At 43.0% G+C, this 19,969-nt stretch overlaps 1 protein-coding gene across 1 annotated transcript in view; it reads left to right on the top strand.

Moving 5' to 3' along the window:
- LOC126412869 (protein polybromo-1) overlaps nt 1-19,969 on the top strand; it is a 325,260-nt gene that overhangs the window by 169,000 nt on the left and 136,291 nt on the right. Inside the window, 2 exon segments of the mRNA XM_050082745.1 lie at nt 5,141-5,346; nt 8,066-8,245. Coding sequence (XP_049938702.1) covers nt 5,141-5,346; nt 8,066-8,245 — 386 coding nt within the window.

The raw sequence follows: 19,969 nt of genomic DNA on the forward strand, positions 1-19,969 counted from the left end.
GGCCTGAGCAGCTATTCATGACTACTACTGCATATGCTTAAACATAATGAGCTGTTTTCCTTTCCAAAACAGAATACAGGGCTCCTGCCAAATGCCGCAAACTAACACACATTTCCTACAGTTCTCACACTCTGATGTAGTGGAAACCCAATTCAATAGATATAACAAAACAGCAGCTACAGGAAGAATAAAATCAAATGACGGGAACAACACTTACTTTTAGCACTATTGTAATATCAAATTACGTTCCATTGGGAAAGTGGAATGTGCTCAACGACTTTGACACAACTTTCAAAATGACAGAGAGCAGCAATCCTTTCTAGCTTTATTAAAGCAGATTAAGATTTCATCTAGTAACTGGACATTATCAGTGTATTTCAGAGTTTTTATACCTGTCTTAATACGTTTACACCTGTTCAGCTGGTTCCTGTCACAGTTCCTTCAAGAATACTCCACTCTTGAATGAACTCTACTCAGCCTCGAATGAACTATAACAGGAACCTGAAAAACAGTTGTAGGTGTACTAGGGCAAGTATAAAAACTGCAAAATACTACATTGATAATGGCTAGTTACTAGCCGAAATTTGAACTTGCTTTTAATAAAGGTAGAAAGGAAATGATGACTGATTGCTGCTCTCCGTTATTATGAAGGACTATCACAATACTTCTTGAAAAAACTTGGCTTCGCTCCATGAATTGCTACACCAGGTTAACACCTTGCACATTTTTACACAATGAGCCACACTCTTTGGCACATTTGTGTGTCCCCAGAACACTGTCTGAGTTTACTTGCCACATTTCACCCACAAGAACAGAAGTGACAACCTGCTAAAGAAGGCATTTGCTTTATATGGTACTTAGAGGAGGTGGGGTGGGGAGCTCTCATTGCACTCGCCCCTCTGTGTTTTGGTGCTGTACATTGATGAAATTGCAACCCTGTAGTGGTCGAACCGTTTGCTCCAGGAATGGTGGCAGTCGAGGTTCCTCTGTCACTGAAACATAGAGGTGATAGACATTTCTGCCACCAAACTGTAGAGACCTGGGGTGGATGACCCCTGCAGTGGAAGGGTTGAGTTGAGATGGTGGGCTATTGTGAAGATGATGACTGGTGGTTACTCATTGAAACATTATTATTAATCATAAATTTTGTTGGAGAACTAATTATAACACTTGCTTTGCTCTGTGGATGCAATGCTCTGCTTGTGTGCTGAAGACAGTGAGTGTGGAGATGCTGATGCAAACAGGTGGCTACCAACCTGCCATGATGCCAACAACAGCCTGCTGTAATGCCAGGCCCTCGGCAGGAATTCGGACATGCAGCATGGCTCAGCATTTCAAGGCATGGCATGCCAGAAGACATGATAATCTGCCATGATTCTTGTAGAGGAAGGCAGCCTTCAGCAGTGGTGTCCGTGTTTGTGGGTGGAGACATACGGTAACAGTATGCTTGCATGGCCATACGAGATTGAGTGGCTGCGTCACCCTGACCTCAGAAGTGTGCAAGTCAGGACAGAAGGCTGACTGGAGCTGAAGTGAGCCCAGAGGTGACCCATCGGCTGCAAGGCACTAATTCCTCAGCTGTGATGCCACATTAAGATTCCTTTGGCTAAAGTGATGGGTATTTATACTGGTTGTTGCCTGCTTGTTTTGGCGAAGCACTTTTTCCAATCATGTACGCCAAAATAAGTTCTTAGTGTGGATGTATAGTGACTAACCTGCTGCTGGTGCTGGTGCTGCTGCTGCCGCCGCCTTGCCTATCTGCTGTGTCGTCGTCGTTGTGGTGCTGGCCCCAAGGCCTGCAATGTGGAAACCTGCCAGTGGCGTTGCTGAGCCTGATGATGTAACATGTTTTAGTCAACTCTGCACTTACCTTCTCCCATGACTTTTTCAAACAGCTGTGGTAGTGCTGCTATTATACACAGTAGTACCGAAAAATAAATGGTGGTGCTACTCCAGGTTGGAGATCGACAAGATCCAACAATGGGTAGCATGTTTCATCACAGGGTCGTTCAGTTGTTGCAAGAGCATTACGGGTGATCCTCAACAAATTCCATTGGCAGACTGTATGAGAGAGGTTTTATGAATCACAGAGAAGTTTATTGTTGAAATTCCAAGAGTGTGTTCCGGAAAGAGACGGAACAGGGAAAAGGAGGGGGAGGGGGGTTCAGATAGTGTTACCAGAAGTATCACCCGCCACACACCTTCGGGTGGCTTGCGGAATATGGATATGGATACAGATATAAATGTAGATGTAGATTTGCAGAAGAATTAATTTTGTTTAGGAAGTTTTCAGTTGCTCTTCCTGTACTGTCCAATCCCACATAATTTTTGTTGTTGTTGTTGTTGTTGTTGTTGTTGTTATTAAGACCATCATCAACAGCATCATCATCTATGTCATTACACATACATAAACTTAAGTTTCAGCTTTGCTTTCTTAAGCTGATTTACAAATGGCTCTGAGCACTATGGGACTTAACATCTATGGTCATCAGTCCCCTAGAACTTAGAACTACTTAAACCTAACTAACCTAAGGACATCACACAACACCCAGTCATCACGAGGCAGAGAAAATCCCTGACCCCGCCAGGAATCGAACCCGGGAACCCGGGCATGGGAAGCGAGAACGCTACCGCACGACCACGAGCTGCGGACAAGCTGATTTACATCTGGATACTTCGGCAGCTGTATGCAATAACACCCAAAATAACTATGCAGTCACAATTACCACTGTAGGTGACAGTAATTCATCACACTTTTTGCTGCTACATACCAGCACTGAATTTTGTTAACATCGGTAATGTCCAAACATGAAACTCTAACTGCCTAAATTCTTCAGACACACACCATTTCAGAACAAAAGTGTGACAAAAAGTACATGGCACTACAGAGAATATCGTAAGTATTAGGTAAAGTTCCGTGATGTGGCCCTAGACAGGCCAATCTGCCCCGACTGACTACTGTATCATCATCTGCCAGTGGTGACATTGGATGCAGTATGTGGGGAATGTGATCAACACATTGTTCTTCCGTTTGTTTGTCAGGTTTCTTTAACTTGGAACTGCTACTGATCAGTCGAGTAGCTCCTCAGTTGTCCTCATGAGGCCGAGTACACCCAGTACCAGTCCTCCCATCAAGGAAAAATCCCTGGCAGTACTGGGAATTTAACCCATGTCCTCCACATAGCAGTCTGCTGCACTGACCATTCAGTTGTAGCGGTGGACAGTGAAATGTGGGTAATTGTTTTATTAGGCTATAATCATTTGCATGGGAGGAGCGTAAATGAGGAGTTCTTCAGCATCTTCCCTATCCTGTAGCACTTATTTTGTTCTAGCAATGTAATTTATTACACCATTTCTTTTTGTTTTTTCTTGAAATGCTTTGTCAGTACTCCACAATTTATTCTCAGATCACTTAATCTGTCACAGGTCTTTAGCTTGAGTTTATTTTACATCTACCTGTTTGTGCATTATTGAGACATCATCATCCTAGTTTTGTAAAGACAATTTCCCATTAACTCTGAATATTGTTTATCTTTATACAGAGTGTTTAATATAAAGTGTCACATATTCCTACAGGAGCTAGTATTCGTCAAAACTAGAGAAAATTTTTCGTTAATGGTATCTCTCAAAATCAATAACCTGTTGAGATATGGGCCATTGAAGATCCACAGTTCACAGACTGCGTTTGATTCATACAGGGTGTACATAAAGTCCAGGAACACTTTCAATTATTTATTGCACAAGAACCAAACATTGTACAGATTTCATACATATGTCATTTTGAAGAGAAACCCTGAAAGGTTTTTTTCATGTATACCGCCACAGTGTAGTTTGGTAATTTGCCGATAGTCAGTGCCAGTCGCAAACATGGGAAGTTCAGGTGCGGAGCGAGCTTTCTGTGTGTTGGAGTTCGACAAGCCACCTTTCACACTAATGGGAAAGTGAACAGGCATAATTGTCGAATCTGGGGTACAAAGCATCCATACGAATGCATTTAATTTGAGCATGATTCCCCAAAGGTAAATGTTTTTTGTGCCTTGTCACGTAGATAACTGTATGGGCCATTCTTCTTCGCCGAGAGCACTGTCACTGAATACTCCTACTTGAACATGTTGCAGCAATGGCTGATGGCTCAAATGCGATTGGGCTCTCCATTCATCTTTCAGCAGGATGGGATTTCACCCCATTTTCATCGTGAAGTTTGTGAGTACCTGAACAAGGAGCTGCCACATCGATAGATCGGCTGTGCTACAGATGGGGACAGCTGTTTAATGAAATGGCCTCCGCGATCACCAGATCTCACTCTGTGTGACTTTCTTCTGTGAGGACACATTAAAGATCTGACTCTACCACTTGATGTAGCAGAGCTCCAGGAGAGATAGAAATCGTTGAGCAATCATGGTGGTGAGGTATCATGATGAATTTCAGTATTGATGTGTGGGTAGGATTGTTGGTGACAGACTGATTGCGCTGCCATTTTAACTAACAGCTGTGTATCACCAGTTTCTGCTTGATGAATTACCAGGGCAGTTGAAGAATGTTACCTTTGCAGAAAGATGTGACACTGCTTTATGCACAATGGAAACCAGCTCATTTTCCACAGGTTGTATGATGGTACTTCACCGAAATGTTAGAAAAGTGATGGATTGGCTAAGGAAGTCTGAAATGATTGGATTTCTGGCTATGGGGACATTTAAAGGCCACGTGTATGCCCAACCCATTGACAGTGTGCAAGCATTACGGTAGAGTGTGACCAATGCATGTGATGCAATCTGAATGGAGAGAGGTGTATTTGAAAGAATCTGTAGAAGAGCTGAAGAATGTATCAGGATGCATAATAACTACAAGCAGCACTGTGTGTAGTGTCTGCTTCTATGTAGTATATAGTGGGAATGGGATGACAGATTGCACCATATTGAAACAGGTACTGGTTTCTGGACATATCATTGTAGGAATTTTCTTCTAGTTTTAACCAATACTACTTCCTCTAGCAATATGGCACTTTTTTAAAACGTTGTATTAACGAATTGATTAAAAATTTGTAACATTGTCTTACATAATGTCTGCTTCTGCCAGCTTCATGTGTGTGAAAATAAACTATTTCTTTGTTACGTACTCAGTTATTTGTTTTATTTTTCAGGATGCACTGATGCTTCAGCGGGTTGCATTGCAGACAAAGAGCCAGCTAAGGGAGGATGAAGATGCTGTTCCTGATGTTGCTGCAGCAGTCCAGGAACTTCTCACTTCACTCTTTATCTCAGTTTACAATCATCAGGATGAAGAAGGTCGTTGCTTCTCAGACTCTATGGCTGAATTGCCTGAACATGATGAAGTGGATGGCACTAAGTAAGTTTTCCTATATGTGGTGAAAAATACCTAGCACAAAAACTGTTTCTGAAGTTTACACTCAAGCATTAAGTTGCATACACTCAGTAACTTAAAAAGCAGTTTCATTTGTTATTTGGAAAAAGGTCTTACGTTAGAACTGCTAAGAGTCTTACGTTAGAACTGCTAAGAGCTGCTTATAAAATAATTAAAAGTCATCTAAAAATGCTGAGTCCTGTGGCATTAACATTGAATAAAATTTCTGGCTTCAGTCATGTCAAGTGTTTAAAATTCTACTAGCTTGTGAGCAAGCACTTGTTAGCCATTGTCAAGTGTTATAACTGCCAGTTGGCTGCCAGTACGCCCTTACATACATCAACTGTCGTGTGTGGCACCACTATAGCTGAATCCATGAATGATGGCGGGTTGTGCAGGTCCACACTGAGTGGAGGCACAGACGAGGATTGCAGCATTGCCGGTTGCAAACATCAATTGTGGTACACGCAAGAGATGTAGACGGCAAACAGTAGCTTGTGTTTAAGGGGTAGCGGGTAGCATAGAAAGTTATTTGGTGAATTTGTATTCAGTTTTTTGTGATTTGTTAGAGAGACTTAATCCCATCGACATATGACAACCACTGAGCTAGTCGGATTGAGAGGAATGAGACACCTGCAATGTTGTCTGGCACAGCAAGTTGGGATGCTTTGTCCCGAGCATCTACAGACAGGGAAGTATGAATGCTTGTGTCCAATGACAAAATTAAAGTTTACAGATAACTAGTTTCCTAAAACACCAAAAAATTGCTGCTATATGCAGTGCTTAACTACTTCCAACATGGACCCAGTCTACCACAAATTACATGTTATATAACATATTAAATGAAATAATTTTAATACCACAAAAATATCGTATGTAATATTGGAAAATTTTCTGTCTTGTGTGATTATGATGAACATTTTATTTATATCACACACAATTCACTTTTCTTAAAGCACCTCGATTAAAACATTGATAATAAAGTATACAAAGCAGTTGTGGACTCATAAAAACATAGAGACCAAAATTTATTGAGTGTTAGTGAAGTGCAATGCACCAAAAAATGAACTAATGTTAGTATTTGCTAAAATATAGATCAGTCGAGACAAACGTTGAATATGATCTTACAACTGCAGCGATGCACAAAACGATGATATGTAATCAAGTGCCAGTGTAAATGCCAAAATACTGTCCACTGAAGACCGTTCCCAGCAGAGCACTGAGAAAACTGCTGAATATTCATTGTCTGTCACATCAGATTTGCAGAACGAGCTTAAACTCACCTGCCGTCATTCATGGCTCCAACTATAATGCTCACAGCATCACCATAAGTGGGAAAATGTTCACTTGGTGTTCGATGCATGTGCTCCTAACGTCACGATTCTGGATCCCATGCCACACTGAGCTGCAGGCCGCCATCTCTATTGAGGGTGTTACCAGTGATTTTTATTTTGGTGGCTTCCTTAACTACACAATCCCACAAGCCATTAGTGCGAGTCATGACAGAGGTTTCGTTAAATTAGATGTGGTGACCGTTTTTTACACTATGTTCAGCTAAAGTGGATTTTTTAGGTAGTGTAGGTGAAAAAATCTACCCTACTTTTTTTTTAAGCTGTTTTACAGTGTGCACTGTTCATCTGGTGTATGATTTGCCACACTTTCAAGTTAATGTGTAGGCTCCATATGTTCTGAGACCTGCTACATCTTTAATGGGTCTAAGTAATTTGTTGGAGGCCTGAAGATTGATTTGATTTTGTCTCTTTTCAGCACATGGCTTGTCTTGACCGACACCCTGAGACAAAGTCACAAAATGTCAGAAAAGCAAGTTCTTTTCTTGTTCCTCATCAGTGGTCCTATTGGGATTCTTGCTTGTGATCACTTAATTTATTTGGTGAATTTTGTTGTCATTGTTTGTGAAGATCTTGCCTAGTTGGCTCAACTCGTTAGCTCTTACATGGCAATGCCCTTAGCGCTAGGGATGTCATAGACAGCAGCTAGTGTATATAAGGATGTACCAGCAGCCCATCAGCAGCAGTCATACGACTTAAAAATGGCCAAGGAGTATATTATACAGTCAACAGTTGAATGTACTGACGGTCAATCAGTCTGAGTATACTCTCATACTCAGGTTCCATTTTTTGTGTGGAGTGTAGTCTGCATAGTGATCCGATCTGCGTTGTCCTCTGTTGGGGTTACGGTTGAGTCTTCTGTGTATGAGCATAAATGTATTGCAGGGAGAGAAATGTATGCTAATGTTACACTTTTTAGAGAAGATTTTCAAAACTTTTCACACTATTAGATGGCTTGCAATCATCTGTTAGGATTTCTTTTACTATTAATTGTTGTTCAATTATAAATACAAATTTGTACTAGTTCGGTAAAAGCTTTAATCCATTGTGACAATTAGTTGTTTGGTGGAGGAAGAAATGACATGAATGACGCACTTCATTTTTGGTTAATGGAATGATTTTCTAAATAAGCTTACTAAAACAGGAGAAATGAAATCGTGTAATATGTTGTTAATATCTTTTATTGAACTTGTGTGCTATCTGTAAGTAATCATGTGTAGAAAGGAATTCTTTATATTCAGGAGTGCCACGCTGTATCTATTTTTTTAACATCATCTTCAAACTTGTTTTGGCACTGATTTGTTGCAGTAATTTGTTATTATGCCTCTGCATACATTAGAGATTTTTTGTTTTAGGGTTCGAGCATTGTCCTTGGACTTAGTTAAGCGAAGACTTGATAAGGGACTGTACAGAAGACTGGATGTTTTTCAAGAGGATGTGTTTGCCTGCATGGAGCGTGCACGTCGTTTATCTCGCACAGATTCACAGGTGTTTGAAGATTCTATAGAGCTACAATCTTACTTCATCAGGCAGAGGTTAGTAAAATCTTTCTGATGTGTGTGTGTGTGTGTGTGTGTGTGTGTGTGTGTGTGTGTGTGTGTCAGAGAGAGAGTGAGAGAGAGAGAGAGAGAGAGAGAGAGAGAGAGAGAGAGAGACACCAGCACCCTCCTTGTTATGTTATGTTATGGTAATTAGTGGCTTCCTGGGTTACTCTGTGTCATTGCCTGAATATGAGGAGCAGGCATTCTGTAACTGTACTGTAAAACTTCAGTAACACTATCCAGTGACATGCTCCAGGGCTTCAGAAACCAATGTAAAAGTGTTGCATATTTGCTCATAATTAAGGAGTAAGTATCTGAAAATTGACAGCTGCATGAAAATGAAATGTGATGACGAAGAATTCCAAAATAGAAGCATCTGAAAGCTTCAGCTGCTGAAGAATGGTACTAGATGAAGGGGAATTGGGCTGGGCAAGGTAAGAAATCTGTTGTCAGTAAGTTAGTACTGATATAGTAAGTGCAAAAGCAATAGGTAAACAGCCTGTGGTGTGGTAAATAGAATATAGGTACAGTGTAGGACTGATTTTGAGCATGCATTATCGATTATTAAAGATGTGTAGCACATATGCAAGGGTGGAGTACTTGCTCAGGACTGGAGAAATGAAAGTCAGCAAAAAACCAGTTGAGAGTGTGAAATGAAGTATTCACTGAAAATTTAAGGAATAAAGATGCAGTTTTGATATTCAGTTAACTATTGTTAGTGTTCCACCTTCCTGAGTAACGCTAATGTTAGTTCTGTTTACATTTTTTTGAACTTTTATTCTCTTTCCTTCGATAGTTAATCAAGTGGCAATAGTTAAGGCATTTAAGTGTCTCTTAGGAGACACTGGGTTCAACTCCTCCTCTGGTTTTCCTGATTCAGGCTTTTTATGGTTTTCCAATATTGGCACAGAATATTTTGGGACTTTCTTGGTTGCAAATAGATTTATTCACTGTTAAACCTTTTGATATATCGTCATCAGAACACAGCTATGGAGAGAGAGAACAATACAATATAAGAAATCTAACAGAAAGAAATGTTTAAACAATGTAAAATCCAGGATGGAATGTAAAATGTTTCAGCCATAATACAGCAGTTTCTGCTTATGCTTGCAATAAAATAAAAAGCAAAGCTCATGATGAAATACAAAGCGAAACTCACAAAAGTGAGCACACAAAGTCACTGAAAATAAGACTCTTGTACCTATGGAACCAAGTGCCAAACTTGTGTATGCACCAGTAACATACTGATGGAGAAAACATTACAGACACCTGATGGTATTAACAGTCACACAGAAAATAAATTGAGTATCAAAGAATATGACAACTGTGAAAAACTAAAGTAAAATATCGATTAGCTGTTACATGAATTCACCTTAAAAGAGAGATCTTCCAGATGTAATGCATTAAAATGCAACAGTGATAAAATATTCCAAAAGAATCTGTGTTGTCTAAATGTTGACGATTTACACAGTACAAATACAGGTATCTGATATAATTTCCTAGCCCACTGTGTGGTACTTTTGTGGATACAGGGGGGATGCGCAAATGCTTTTCATGAACAGAGAATTGGAATATTAATTTATTCTACATCTAATATCAAATAGTAAAAATAGTACATAACTTTGTTGCTGTAGTTGCAGTGTCAGTTGCTAACAGGAGCTTTTACAATAACTATTCAGTAGATTGTAGTGTTTCCTTTCCTCGGGGTTCTGCCGTGACAATACAAAATAGAAAATCTTATTGGGTTTTGAATTTTGATGGAATAAGTTACGGATAAGGCGGACTTCGTATTACTGATTGAGATAGTGCTGTAATTTGACCGTGATTGGCAGACCGGGTCGGCAACACTACAAAAAGCGACTGTAAGGAAATAGCATCAGAAATAAGTTGAAATTTACCTTATAATTTTGTTAGAAACGTAGTATTTATTATAATATAGTCTTCGTGGCTGTGTCTGGAATACTTCTTAATTTTCTTATAGGATGTCCTTTTTCTCATTGTTTGCTGGTCCTCTTGTTCTCCGTCTGATGAAAATTTCTTTAAGTTGTGACTGTCAGGATTAATTTATAAATTTGGCGACAACCATTTCGAATCACTACTGAAATAACTTTGTTTCGTAATATAGTTTTAATTTCCACTTAAAAGCATATTTAACACAGCGCCGAAAAATACACGTCTTGAACGTATGAAGACAAGAGAGTAATCAGTTAGTTGTTAAAAACAAACACCTACGCAAAAGTAAAAAAAAAATAAAAATAAAAATAAAAAGAGATCAAAATTATTTATAAAAATCGATCGCTGGCGCAGCGCTCTTCTGCATGTGCGGTCGTAAATCATATCTTTGTATTGGCGGAGGCGCGGTAGTCAAAGTACCGTTACAAGATGACAAGCCCTGGCCACTACGAAAGTCTGTAGATGTAATTCAACTGACAAACACACAAAATGGGCTCAGTACATGAAAGTTTGAACTTAAGCACACCCTCCACTGGAGTTCTGGAGAGGGGATGCTTGCACTTCATTGGCAGTGATGTAATCATTTGTGGCGCCATCTTCATGCCATGGTGGCAGCCTTTAGGAAATGCAGTGGTGTAACTGGCGGCACGCACATTCAGAGTGTAGCTAATCAGATAGCGGCAGATACCGCACCCCTCCCTGCCCAACTTCTAAGGTATGGAGAGAGGTCTGTGGAGTATGACTGCTGTATTTAGCTAGTGTGGCGATGTTTTGACTGCTTGAGCAATGTCTGTTCTTGACCTATTACTCCATGCAGCTACACCTAACACTGCTGCCTTAACACTCCCTTGTTAGATTGGTTTAGATAATCAGCCTTGCAACTCTCGTGATTTATCGCAGAGTCCAGCTGTGCTGTGCCCTGCCCTGTTCTTCCTCGGCATCAAACTTATTTCTTCCGTGCAGATTTCTATTAAGTGAAGTGGCTATAAAACAAAACACTGCTTCTCTGCTTGAATAAAGTGTAGATCGATTTCAGTTAACTATGTATATTATCACAAACTTTCACAAAAGGTTACATGGGAACCAGCTGATATTACTGTCTCAAAGATATGTCATTAACATTCTGTGAATAGTATATAACAACAGTTGCTTATGTACATCATATTTGTCTTCCTATGTGCCGGAAATCTTCCATGGTACCAGAGTTCCTTCATTGCTCCTTGTCCCATGGAGATTACATTTATTGTCCAGCAGGTAGACTCCGCACCTGTTGAGTAATACTATCTCATTGTATGTGGCCCGATGCACATCTTTACTCTGAGCACTATATTTGATGTATGTGATACATGACCTTCCATGAATGGCATGTATCACTCACTATACTTGTGCTGTGGATAGTGAGGATGCTGGTTGCTTGGCTGGAGACAGAGCAGACCAACCCACATCCCGAAATTGCTTCCTGTGAGTACCAGGGAAACTGCCCTGGAAAACCAGGCACAGAACGCATTTGACAGCACAGGATGCTATAGTGTGTGCTGGTGGCTAGCTGACGGTGATGGTGTCAATGTCAATGGGGGAGGTGACGTGCAGTGTTGGCGGCAAGGAGTTCGCAGGTGGGCAGGTGGAGACTTCCATCAGTGAGACGGCTATGAGTGGGGGAACTGGTCAGGTTTCATGCAATGAAGAAATCAAAGACAGTTTGATCTGCAATACTGAATTCATGAAGCTGTAGCTGATTTTGGTCGCGCTGATGCGTGCTTACGCTGCTGTCAGTGGTGTACTGCACTGTGCCAACTTACCTGAGAACAGTGCCATATTCCCATAAATTTGACTCGTTGTACATTGTACACTTGATATTGAACTCGTGACGTTCAAGTAATACTCCACGGTGATGTCTTAAGCTGGTGCAGAGCAGTAAGGATGAAGCAAATGCAGCAAGGTCCTATGGCATCTTCCACGCAAGCGTTCTGCTGGCGAAATTGTCAGGAGCAGACAAAGTACGATATGAACACAGAATCATCATTAAGGTACAGTCACGTGAATGTGGAGCTTGAAGGTTTCACATTTCCATCTTGAACATTTGAACGAAATGTTCAGTCACATCTTTAGGCTGTGGCAAGAGTGGAGCTGTCCTGACATGCTGTATTCCATTTTGTTTGCAAAATCATGCAAATTCCATGGAAGAAAAAGGAGAAGTAACAATTGTTTGTGGTGAGCCTTCGAAAGAAAAGCAAGCACTTCGATAGGGCTTGCAACATTCGTCGAGTGCATTGGTACAACAAAAGGTAGGCATCAGTGATAAAAGGGGCCAAATACTAAATACGAGGGTAAGTCAATTATTATCCCCAAAGTAGTTATAAAATTTTATTGTAATCAAATTGGAAACTTACAAGAACATCAGTTTTCAACATAGTCTCCTTGCGTTTCAACGCACGTGGTCAATCATTGTATAAGCATCCTGATGTGCTCATAAAAGAAGGTTATCGGTTGAGCTGCGAGCCAGGAATGCACCTCTTCTTTCACTGCTTTGTCCAAGGCAATTCGACGGCCCCTTAATGCCTGTTTGAGTTGACCAAACATGTGACAATCAGAAGGGGCAAGATTAGGGCTATATGGAGGATGATCTGTTGTTGTTGTTGTGGTCTTCAGTCCTGAGACTGGTTTGATGCAGCTCTCCATGCTACTATATCCTGTGCAAGCTTCTTCATCTCCCAGTACTTATTGCAACCTACATCCTTCTGAATCTGCTTAGTGTATTCATCTCTTGGTCTCCCTCTATGATTTTTAGCCTCCATGCTGCCCTCCAATGCTAAATTTGTGATCTCTTGCTGCCTCAGAACATGTCCTACCAACCGGTCTCTTCTTCTTGTCAAGTTGTGCCACTAACTCCTCTTCTCCCCAATTCTATTTAATACCTCATCATTAGTTATGTGATCTACCCATCTAATCTTCAGCATTCTTCTGTAGCACCACATTTCGAAAGCTTCTATTCTCTTCTTGTCCAAACTATTTATCGTCCACGTTTCACTTCCATACCTGGCTACACTCCATACAAATACTTTCAGAAACGACTTCCTGACATTTAAATCTATACTCGATGTTAACAAACTTTTCTTCTCCAGAAACGCTTTCCTTGCCATTGCCAGTCTACATTTTATATCCTCTCTACTTCGACCATCATCAGTTATTTTGCTCCCCAAATAGCAAAACTCCTTTACTACTTTAAGTATCTCATTTCCTAATCTATTTCCCTCAGCATCACCTGACTTAATTCGACCACATTCCATTCCCCTTGTTCAGCTTTTGTTGATGTTCATCTTATATCCTCCTTTCAAGACACTGTCCATTCTGTTCAACTGCTCTTCCAAGTCATTTGCTGTCTCTGATAGAATTACAGTCATCGGCGAACCTAAAAGTTTTTATTTCTTCTTCATGGATTTTAATACCTATTCCGAATTTTTCTTTTGTTTCCTGTGTTGCCTGCTCAGTGTAAAGATTGAATAACATTGGGGACAGGCTACAACCCTGTCTCACTCCCTTCCCAACCTCTGCTTCCCTTTCGTGTCCCTCAACTCTTATAACTGCCATCTGGTTTCTGTACAAATTGTAAATAGCATTTTGCTCCCTGTATTTTACCCCTGCCACCTTCAGAATTTGAAAGAGAGTATTCCAGTCAACATTGTCCAAAGCTTTCTCTGAGTCTACAAATGCTAGAAACGTAGCTTTGCCTTTCCTTAATCTTTCTTCTAAGATAAGCCGTAAGGTCAGTATTGCCTCATGTGTTCCAATATTTCTACGGAATCCAAACTGATCTTTCCCGAGGTCGGTTTCTACCAGTTTTTCCATTCGTCTGTAAAGAATTCGCGTTAGTATTTTGCAGCTGTGACTTATTAAACTGATAGTTTGGTAATTTTCACATCTGTCAGCACCTGCTTTCTTTGGGATTGGAATTATTATATTCTTCTTGAAGTCTGAGGGTATTACACCTGTCTCATACATCTTGCTCACCAGGTGGTAGAGTTTTGTCAGGACTGGCTCTCCCAAGGAGGATGATCTAGTGCTTCAAATTTGAGTTTCTGGAGCGTTTCAGCAGTTTGGGCAGCAGTGTGTGGACAGGCATTGTCGTGCAACAACACACCACCTTTTGACAGCAATCCTCGAAGTTTGCTTTGAATTGCAGGCCTTAGCCTGGCAGCAAACATCTCACTGTAATGTACTTTGTTTATTGTTGTGCCCCTTTCCCTTTAATGTTCCATTACTGGACCTTGTGTGTCCCAACAAAACGTAAGCGTCAGCTTTCCTGCAGATGGTTGGGTCTTGAACTTTTTCTTGGATGTTTCCATTCCATACTCTGCCGTTTACTCTCAGGCTCGTAATGATGGATCCATGTTTCGTCACCATTAATGATCCTGTCTTAAGTAGTTTTTCCCTTCATTACCATAGTGATCCAAATGTTTTTTGTGGATGTCCAGTTGCGTTTGTTTATGCAACTGTGTGAATTGTTTTGGGACCAATCTTGCACAAACTTCATGAAACCCAATTCTGATGTGAATGATTTCATTGGCAGAACTGTGACTAATTTGCAGATGATGTGCCACTTCGTCAATAGTTAATCGTTTGTCTAAGAGAGTCATTTGACGTGAAATCTCAATGGTTTCTTCATTTGTGGCGATAAAATGGTGTCCAGCTAATTCATTGTGCGTAACACTTGTGCGAACATTTCAGAATTTTTCAATCCATTCATAGACACTCCGTTGTGGCTAAACATTGTTCCCATACTGTACCGAAAGTTTTTGATGAATTTTGGCCCCTTATACGCCTGCCGACCACAAAAAAACGGATCACTGAATGTTGCTCTTCTTTGGTGCAAATAGACAGCGGAGCAGCCATGATTAACAGCATGGCAGCGATAACGAAACTAACCTAGCAGCTTGAAAATTGCAGTGATATAACAATAAATAAACAAGCATGCTTCATCAACGTAAAATGTCATTACTACCAAAATAAACAAAAATATAACTAAATTGCAGATAATAATTGACTTACCCTCGTATAATACGTAACTTTGTTGCTGTAGTTACAGCATCAGTTGCTAACCGTAGCTTTGAATGTTGAAACATATACAAATATCCCTCTGTGGGTCCGAGGGTGAGAAAAGACCCGAGGTACTCCTGCCTGTCGTACGAGGCAACTAAAAGGAGTTTCCCATGTTTCGGCCTTCATGTGACGGTCCCCTGTAGGGTTTGACCTCCATCCTTCAAAATTTTCCTGAAGAGCGAGCCAATTGGGGAAGAGCGTCTTACGAGGTGCATTGTGTCTAGTGTGCATTGAGATCTTTAGCCCACTTTCTCGTCGTTGCTTTTCAGTCCTACCCATTGTCCATCTCTTGGGCAAGGACACCTTCCTGGGTGCATTACCCACCATCCACTATGCAGTGCTGCTTTCTGCGTCGACGATGACCATGGACTTCTTTGCACCTGATATCCAGCACGGTAACCAATCCCTTGTGGTGGGGCCGCCATGTACCCTATTGGTTGTAGACCCCCTGACCACACAGGGATAGCTATGCTGATGCCTGCGCTGTTAGCTCTTCACGTATGCCAAGGGGTAGATGCCCATCCCCCAGGGCATCGGGACTCCTGGCAATGGCCATCCTGCCGGGTGGCCTTTCCTGCAGCTGGGTGGCGCTCGTGGTGAGGGGCCCTCGTTGGAGAGGGTGGCATCAGGGCGGATGATACGCGATGAAGTGTAGTCAATCATCTCTTGCTGCTGGTGGAACCCCAACAGTCTCTAAGCGATGGCGAGCTCAATTCAATGCACAGAAGTACGACCCCATATTGTTCCTCTCCCTGGCCACACAATGGGAGGAACGTCAGGCTAAGGATGGCAGTGGATCTTATTCGCCCTCGTATCTTGTATGTTCGAGAGCTGATGGGGAATCTTTCATGATGATGAAGCCTCAGTTTTTTGTTTAGCATTTAGAGGACAAGTTTGGGGATGTGGAGGGCGTGTCCAAAATGAGATCTGGGTCTGTCTTGATCAAAACAGCTTCCTCTGTCCAGTCACGGGAGTTTCCGCTTGTGACAAGCTGGGGGAAGTTTCTGTAACCATCACGCTCCATAAGAGCGTAAATATGGTCCAGGGTATCATATTTCACAGAGACCTTCTTTTGCAGTCCGACGATGAGCTGCGCACCAATTTAGAGCGGTGAGGTGTACATTTCGTCTGACGTGTCCACCGGAGTTCAAAGGATAATCAGGTTGCCACCGGTGCCTTCATCTTGGCCTTTGAGGGTGATACATTGCCCAAGAAGGTCAAGGTGATGGTCTACCAGTGTGATGTAAAGCCCTATATCTCTCCCCCGATGCAGTGCTTTAAGTGCTGGAATTTCGGCATATGTCTTCCTGCTGTACTTCCAATGTCACATGCTGAGATTGCGGATGCCAATCACATCCCAATACTACATGTGCCCTGCCTCCCATCTGTGTCAACTGTGGAGTGCACCATTCGCCTTGCTCGCCTGACTGCAGGATTCTCCAGAAAGAAGGAAAAATCATGGAGTACAAGACCCTGGACAGACTGGTCTACACTGAGGCTAAGAGAAAATTTGAACGCCTGCATCCTGTGCGTATGACATCGTCTTACGCCACCGCTACAACAATTTTGGCACCATCAGCTCCACCAACCCAGAGCCGGAAGACTACACCTGCCCCCTGTATGGTGGGGGGCATTTCCCTCCCTGTTGCTCCTGCGTCACCTACGTTGGGAGCAAACACTCCTCCCCCCCCCCCCCCCCCCCCAAACCATTGGGGACATCCGTCCCCACCTCTAAGCTGGAGAAGTGTACGCCTTCTTTGGCTTCTCTCGCTAGGAAGGGGTCACTTGGGTCACTCCCTTCCCAAGTTTCTTCTAGTGGGAAAGTTGACACCCACCAGTGGCTGAAGAGCCCAAAAGCAGCTGCTTGTACGGCTTCACGTTCATTCTCAGTCCCAGATGCTGAGCCAGTGAAGACCTCCCAGCTAGGGAAACCCAAGGAGCAGCGAGAGAAATCCAAAAAGAAAATCCCTAAGAACAAGGAAATTGTGGTGGCACCCACACCACCACTACCTACAAGCTCTGCATCTGAGGATGGGGTGATTTTGGCGTGCGCTGAGGACCTAGATCTCGCCAGACCCTCAGACACAATGTATATAGACTGCTCAGGCAATAAATCGGTGGCAGCAGGTGACTGAGGCATAAACTGCCTCATTGAATGTTCCATGCCTTCCCAATTTCACGTTGTCATCCTCCAGTGGAATTGCGGCAGTTTTTTCCACTACCTGGCTGAGCTACGGCAACTGTTAAGCTTTGCACCTGCTATCTACATTGCCCTCCAGGAAACCTGGTTCCCAGCAATGCGAATCCTTGCAGTCCGCGGCTATAAGGGACTGTAGCGACTAAAATTGAGTGTCAGGTGGAGTTCGTGTTTATGTCCTAAACTCGGTCTGTAGTGAACATGTGCCCCTTCAAACCCCTCTTGAAGCTGTGGCTGTCAGAATAAGGAAGACACAGGAAATAACTGTCTGCAATGTATATCTTCCTCCAGGTGGTCCAGTACCTCTGAATATATTAGCTACACTGATTGATCAACTCCCGAAACCTTTCCTACTTCTGGGAGATTTTAATGCCCATAACCCTTTGTGGGGTGGTACCATGCTCACTGGCCGAGGCAGAGATGTCGAAACTTTACTGACGCAATTTGACCTCTGCCTCTTAAATACTTGGGCCGACACACATTTCAGTGTGGCTCATGGTAGTTACCCGGCCATTGATTTATCAATTTGCAGCCCAGGATTTCTCCCATCTATCCGCTGGAGAGCACATGACAACCTGTGTGGTAGTGACTACTTCCCGATTTTCCTGTCACTGCCCCAGTATCAGGCAAACGGTCGCCTACCCAGATGGGCTTTGAACAAGGCGGACTGGGGAACTTTCACCTCTGCTGTTACTGCTGAATCTCCCCCACATGATAATATCAGTGTGATGCTTGAGCAGGTGACTAGCACAATTGTTTCTGTGGCAGGAAACATTATCCCTCCCTCTTTAGGGTGCTTCCGGTGTAAGGCAGTCCCTTGGGGTCGCCGGAAGTTGCTGAAGCAGTTAAGGAGCGTCGGCGAGCTCTACAGCGGCATAAGCAGCACCCTTCCCTGGAGCACCTCATAGCTTTTAAACGACTCAGTGCCCATGTTCACTACCTTATCAGACAACGGAAGGAGTGGTGGTGTGAGAGATATGTCTCCACCATTGGGTGCCACACGTCACGTTCCCAAGTCTGGGCAAAGATCAAATGTCTTTCGGGTACCAGGCCCCAACAGCTGTCCCCCGTGTTACCATAAATGGCGAGTTATTTACCAATGCAAACGCGATTGCAGAGCACTTTGCTCATCACTTTGCTCGAGCCTCTGTGTCAGAGCATTACCCCCAGCCTTTCGCGCACTCAAACAGTGGCTGGAAGGGAACGTCCTCACATTCACTACACGCTGCAGTGAATCTTATAACGCCCCATTTACAGAATGAGAGCTCCTCAGTGCCCTTGCACGTTGCCCCGACACAGATCCTGGGTCTGACTGCATCCACAGCCAGATGATTAAACATATCTCATCTGACTACAAGCAACATCTTCTCATCACCTTCAACTGGATCTGGTGTGATGGCATATTTCCTTCGCATTGGCGGGAGAGCACCATCATTCCGGTGCTCAAACCCGGTAAAAACCCGCTTGATGTGGATAGCTATCGGCCCATCAGCCTCACCAATGTTCTTTGTAAGCTGCAAGAACGTATGGCATATGGTATTTCGGCAGTTGGGTTGGGTCCTGGAGTCACGTGGCTTGCTGGCTCCATGTCAGGGCAGCTTCCGCCAGGGTCGCTCTACCACTGTTGATCTTGTGTCCATTGAGTCTGCCATCTGAACAGCCTTTTCCAGACAGCAACACCTGATTGCTGTCTTTTTTGACTTACGTAAAGCCTACGACACAACTTGGGGACATCATACGTTGCCACATTGTATGAATGGGGTCTCCGGAAACCACTTCTGATTTCCTGTCGCTCCGTACTTTCCATGTCCAAGTTGGTGACTCGCATAGTTCCATCCATATCCAGGAGAATGGAGTCCCGCAGGGCTCTATATTGAGTGTGTCTCTATTTTTAGTGGCCGTTAACGGTCTAGCAGCGGCTGTTGGGCCCTCCGTCTCACCTTCTCTGTATGCAGATGACTTCTGTATTTCGTACTGCTGCTCCAGTACTGTTGTTGCTGAGCGGCACCTACAGGGAGCCATCCACAAGGCGCAGTCATGGGATCTAGCGCATGGCTTCCAGTTTTCAGCCACAAAAGTCGTGTGTCGTGCACTTCTGTCGGCGTCGTACCGTTCATCCGGAACCCACACTTTATCTTAATTACGATCCACTCACTGTAGTGGAGACATATCAATTCCTATGACTGGTTTTCGACACTCGGTTGACTTGGCTCCCTCATCTTCTTCAGCTTAAGCAGAAGTGCTGGCAGCACATCAACGCCTTATGTTGCTTGAACAACACCGATTGGGGTGCAGATCACTGTACGCTGCTGCAGCTCTACAGTGCCCTTGTGCAATCCCGAATTGACTATGGGAGTGTGGTTTATGGTTTAGCAGTGCCTTCAGCATTGCATTTACTCGATCCTGTGAACCACTGTGGGGTTCGACGAGCGACAGGAGCTTTTAGGACGAGTCCAGTGACCAGCGTACTG

This window comes from Schistocerca serialis, chromosome 7 (genome assembly GCF_023864345.2).
Source record: "Schistocerca serialis cubense isolate TAMUIC-IGC-003099 chromosome 7, iqSchSeri2.2, whole genome shotgun sequence".
In the NCBI taxonomy this organism is placed as follows: domain Eukaryota; kingdom Metazoa; phylum Arthropoda; class Insecta; order Orthoptera; family Acrididae; genus Schistocerca; species Schistocerca serialis.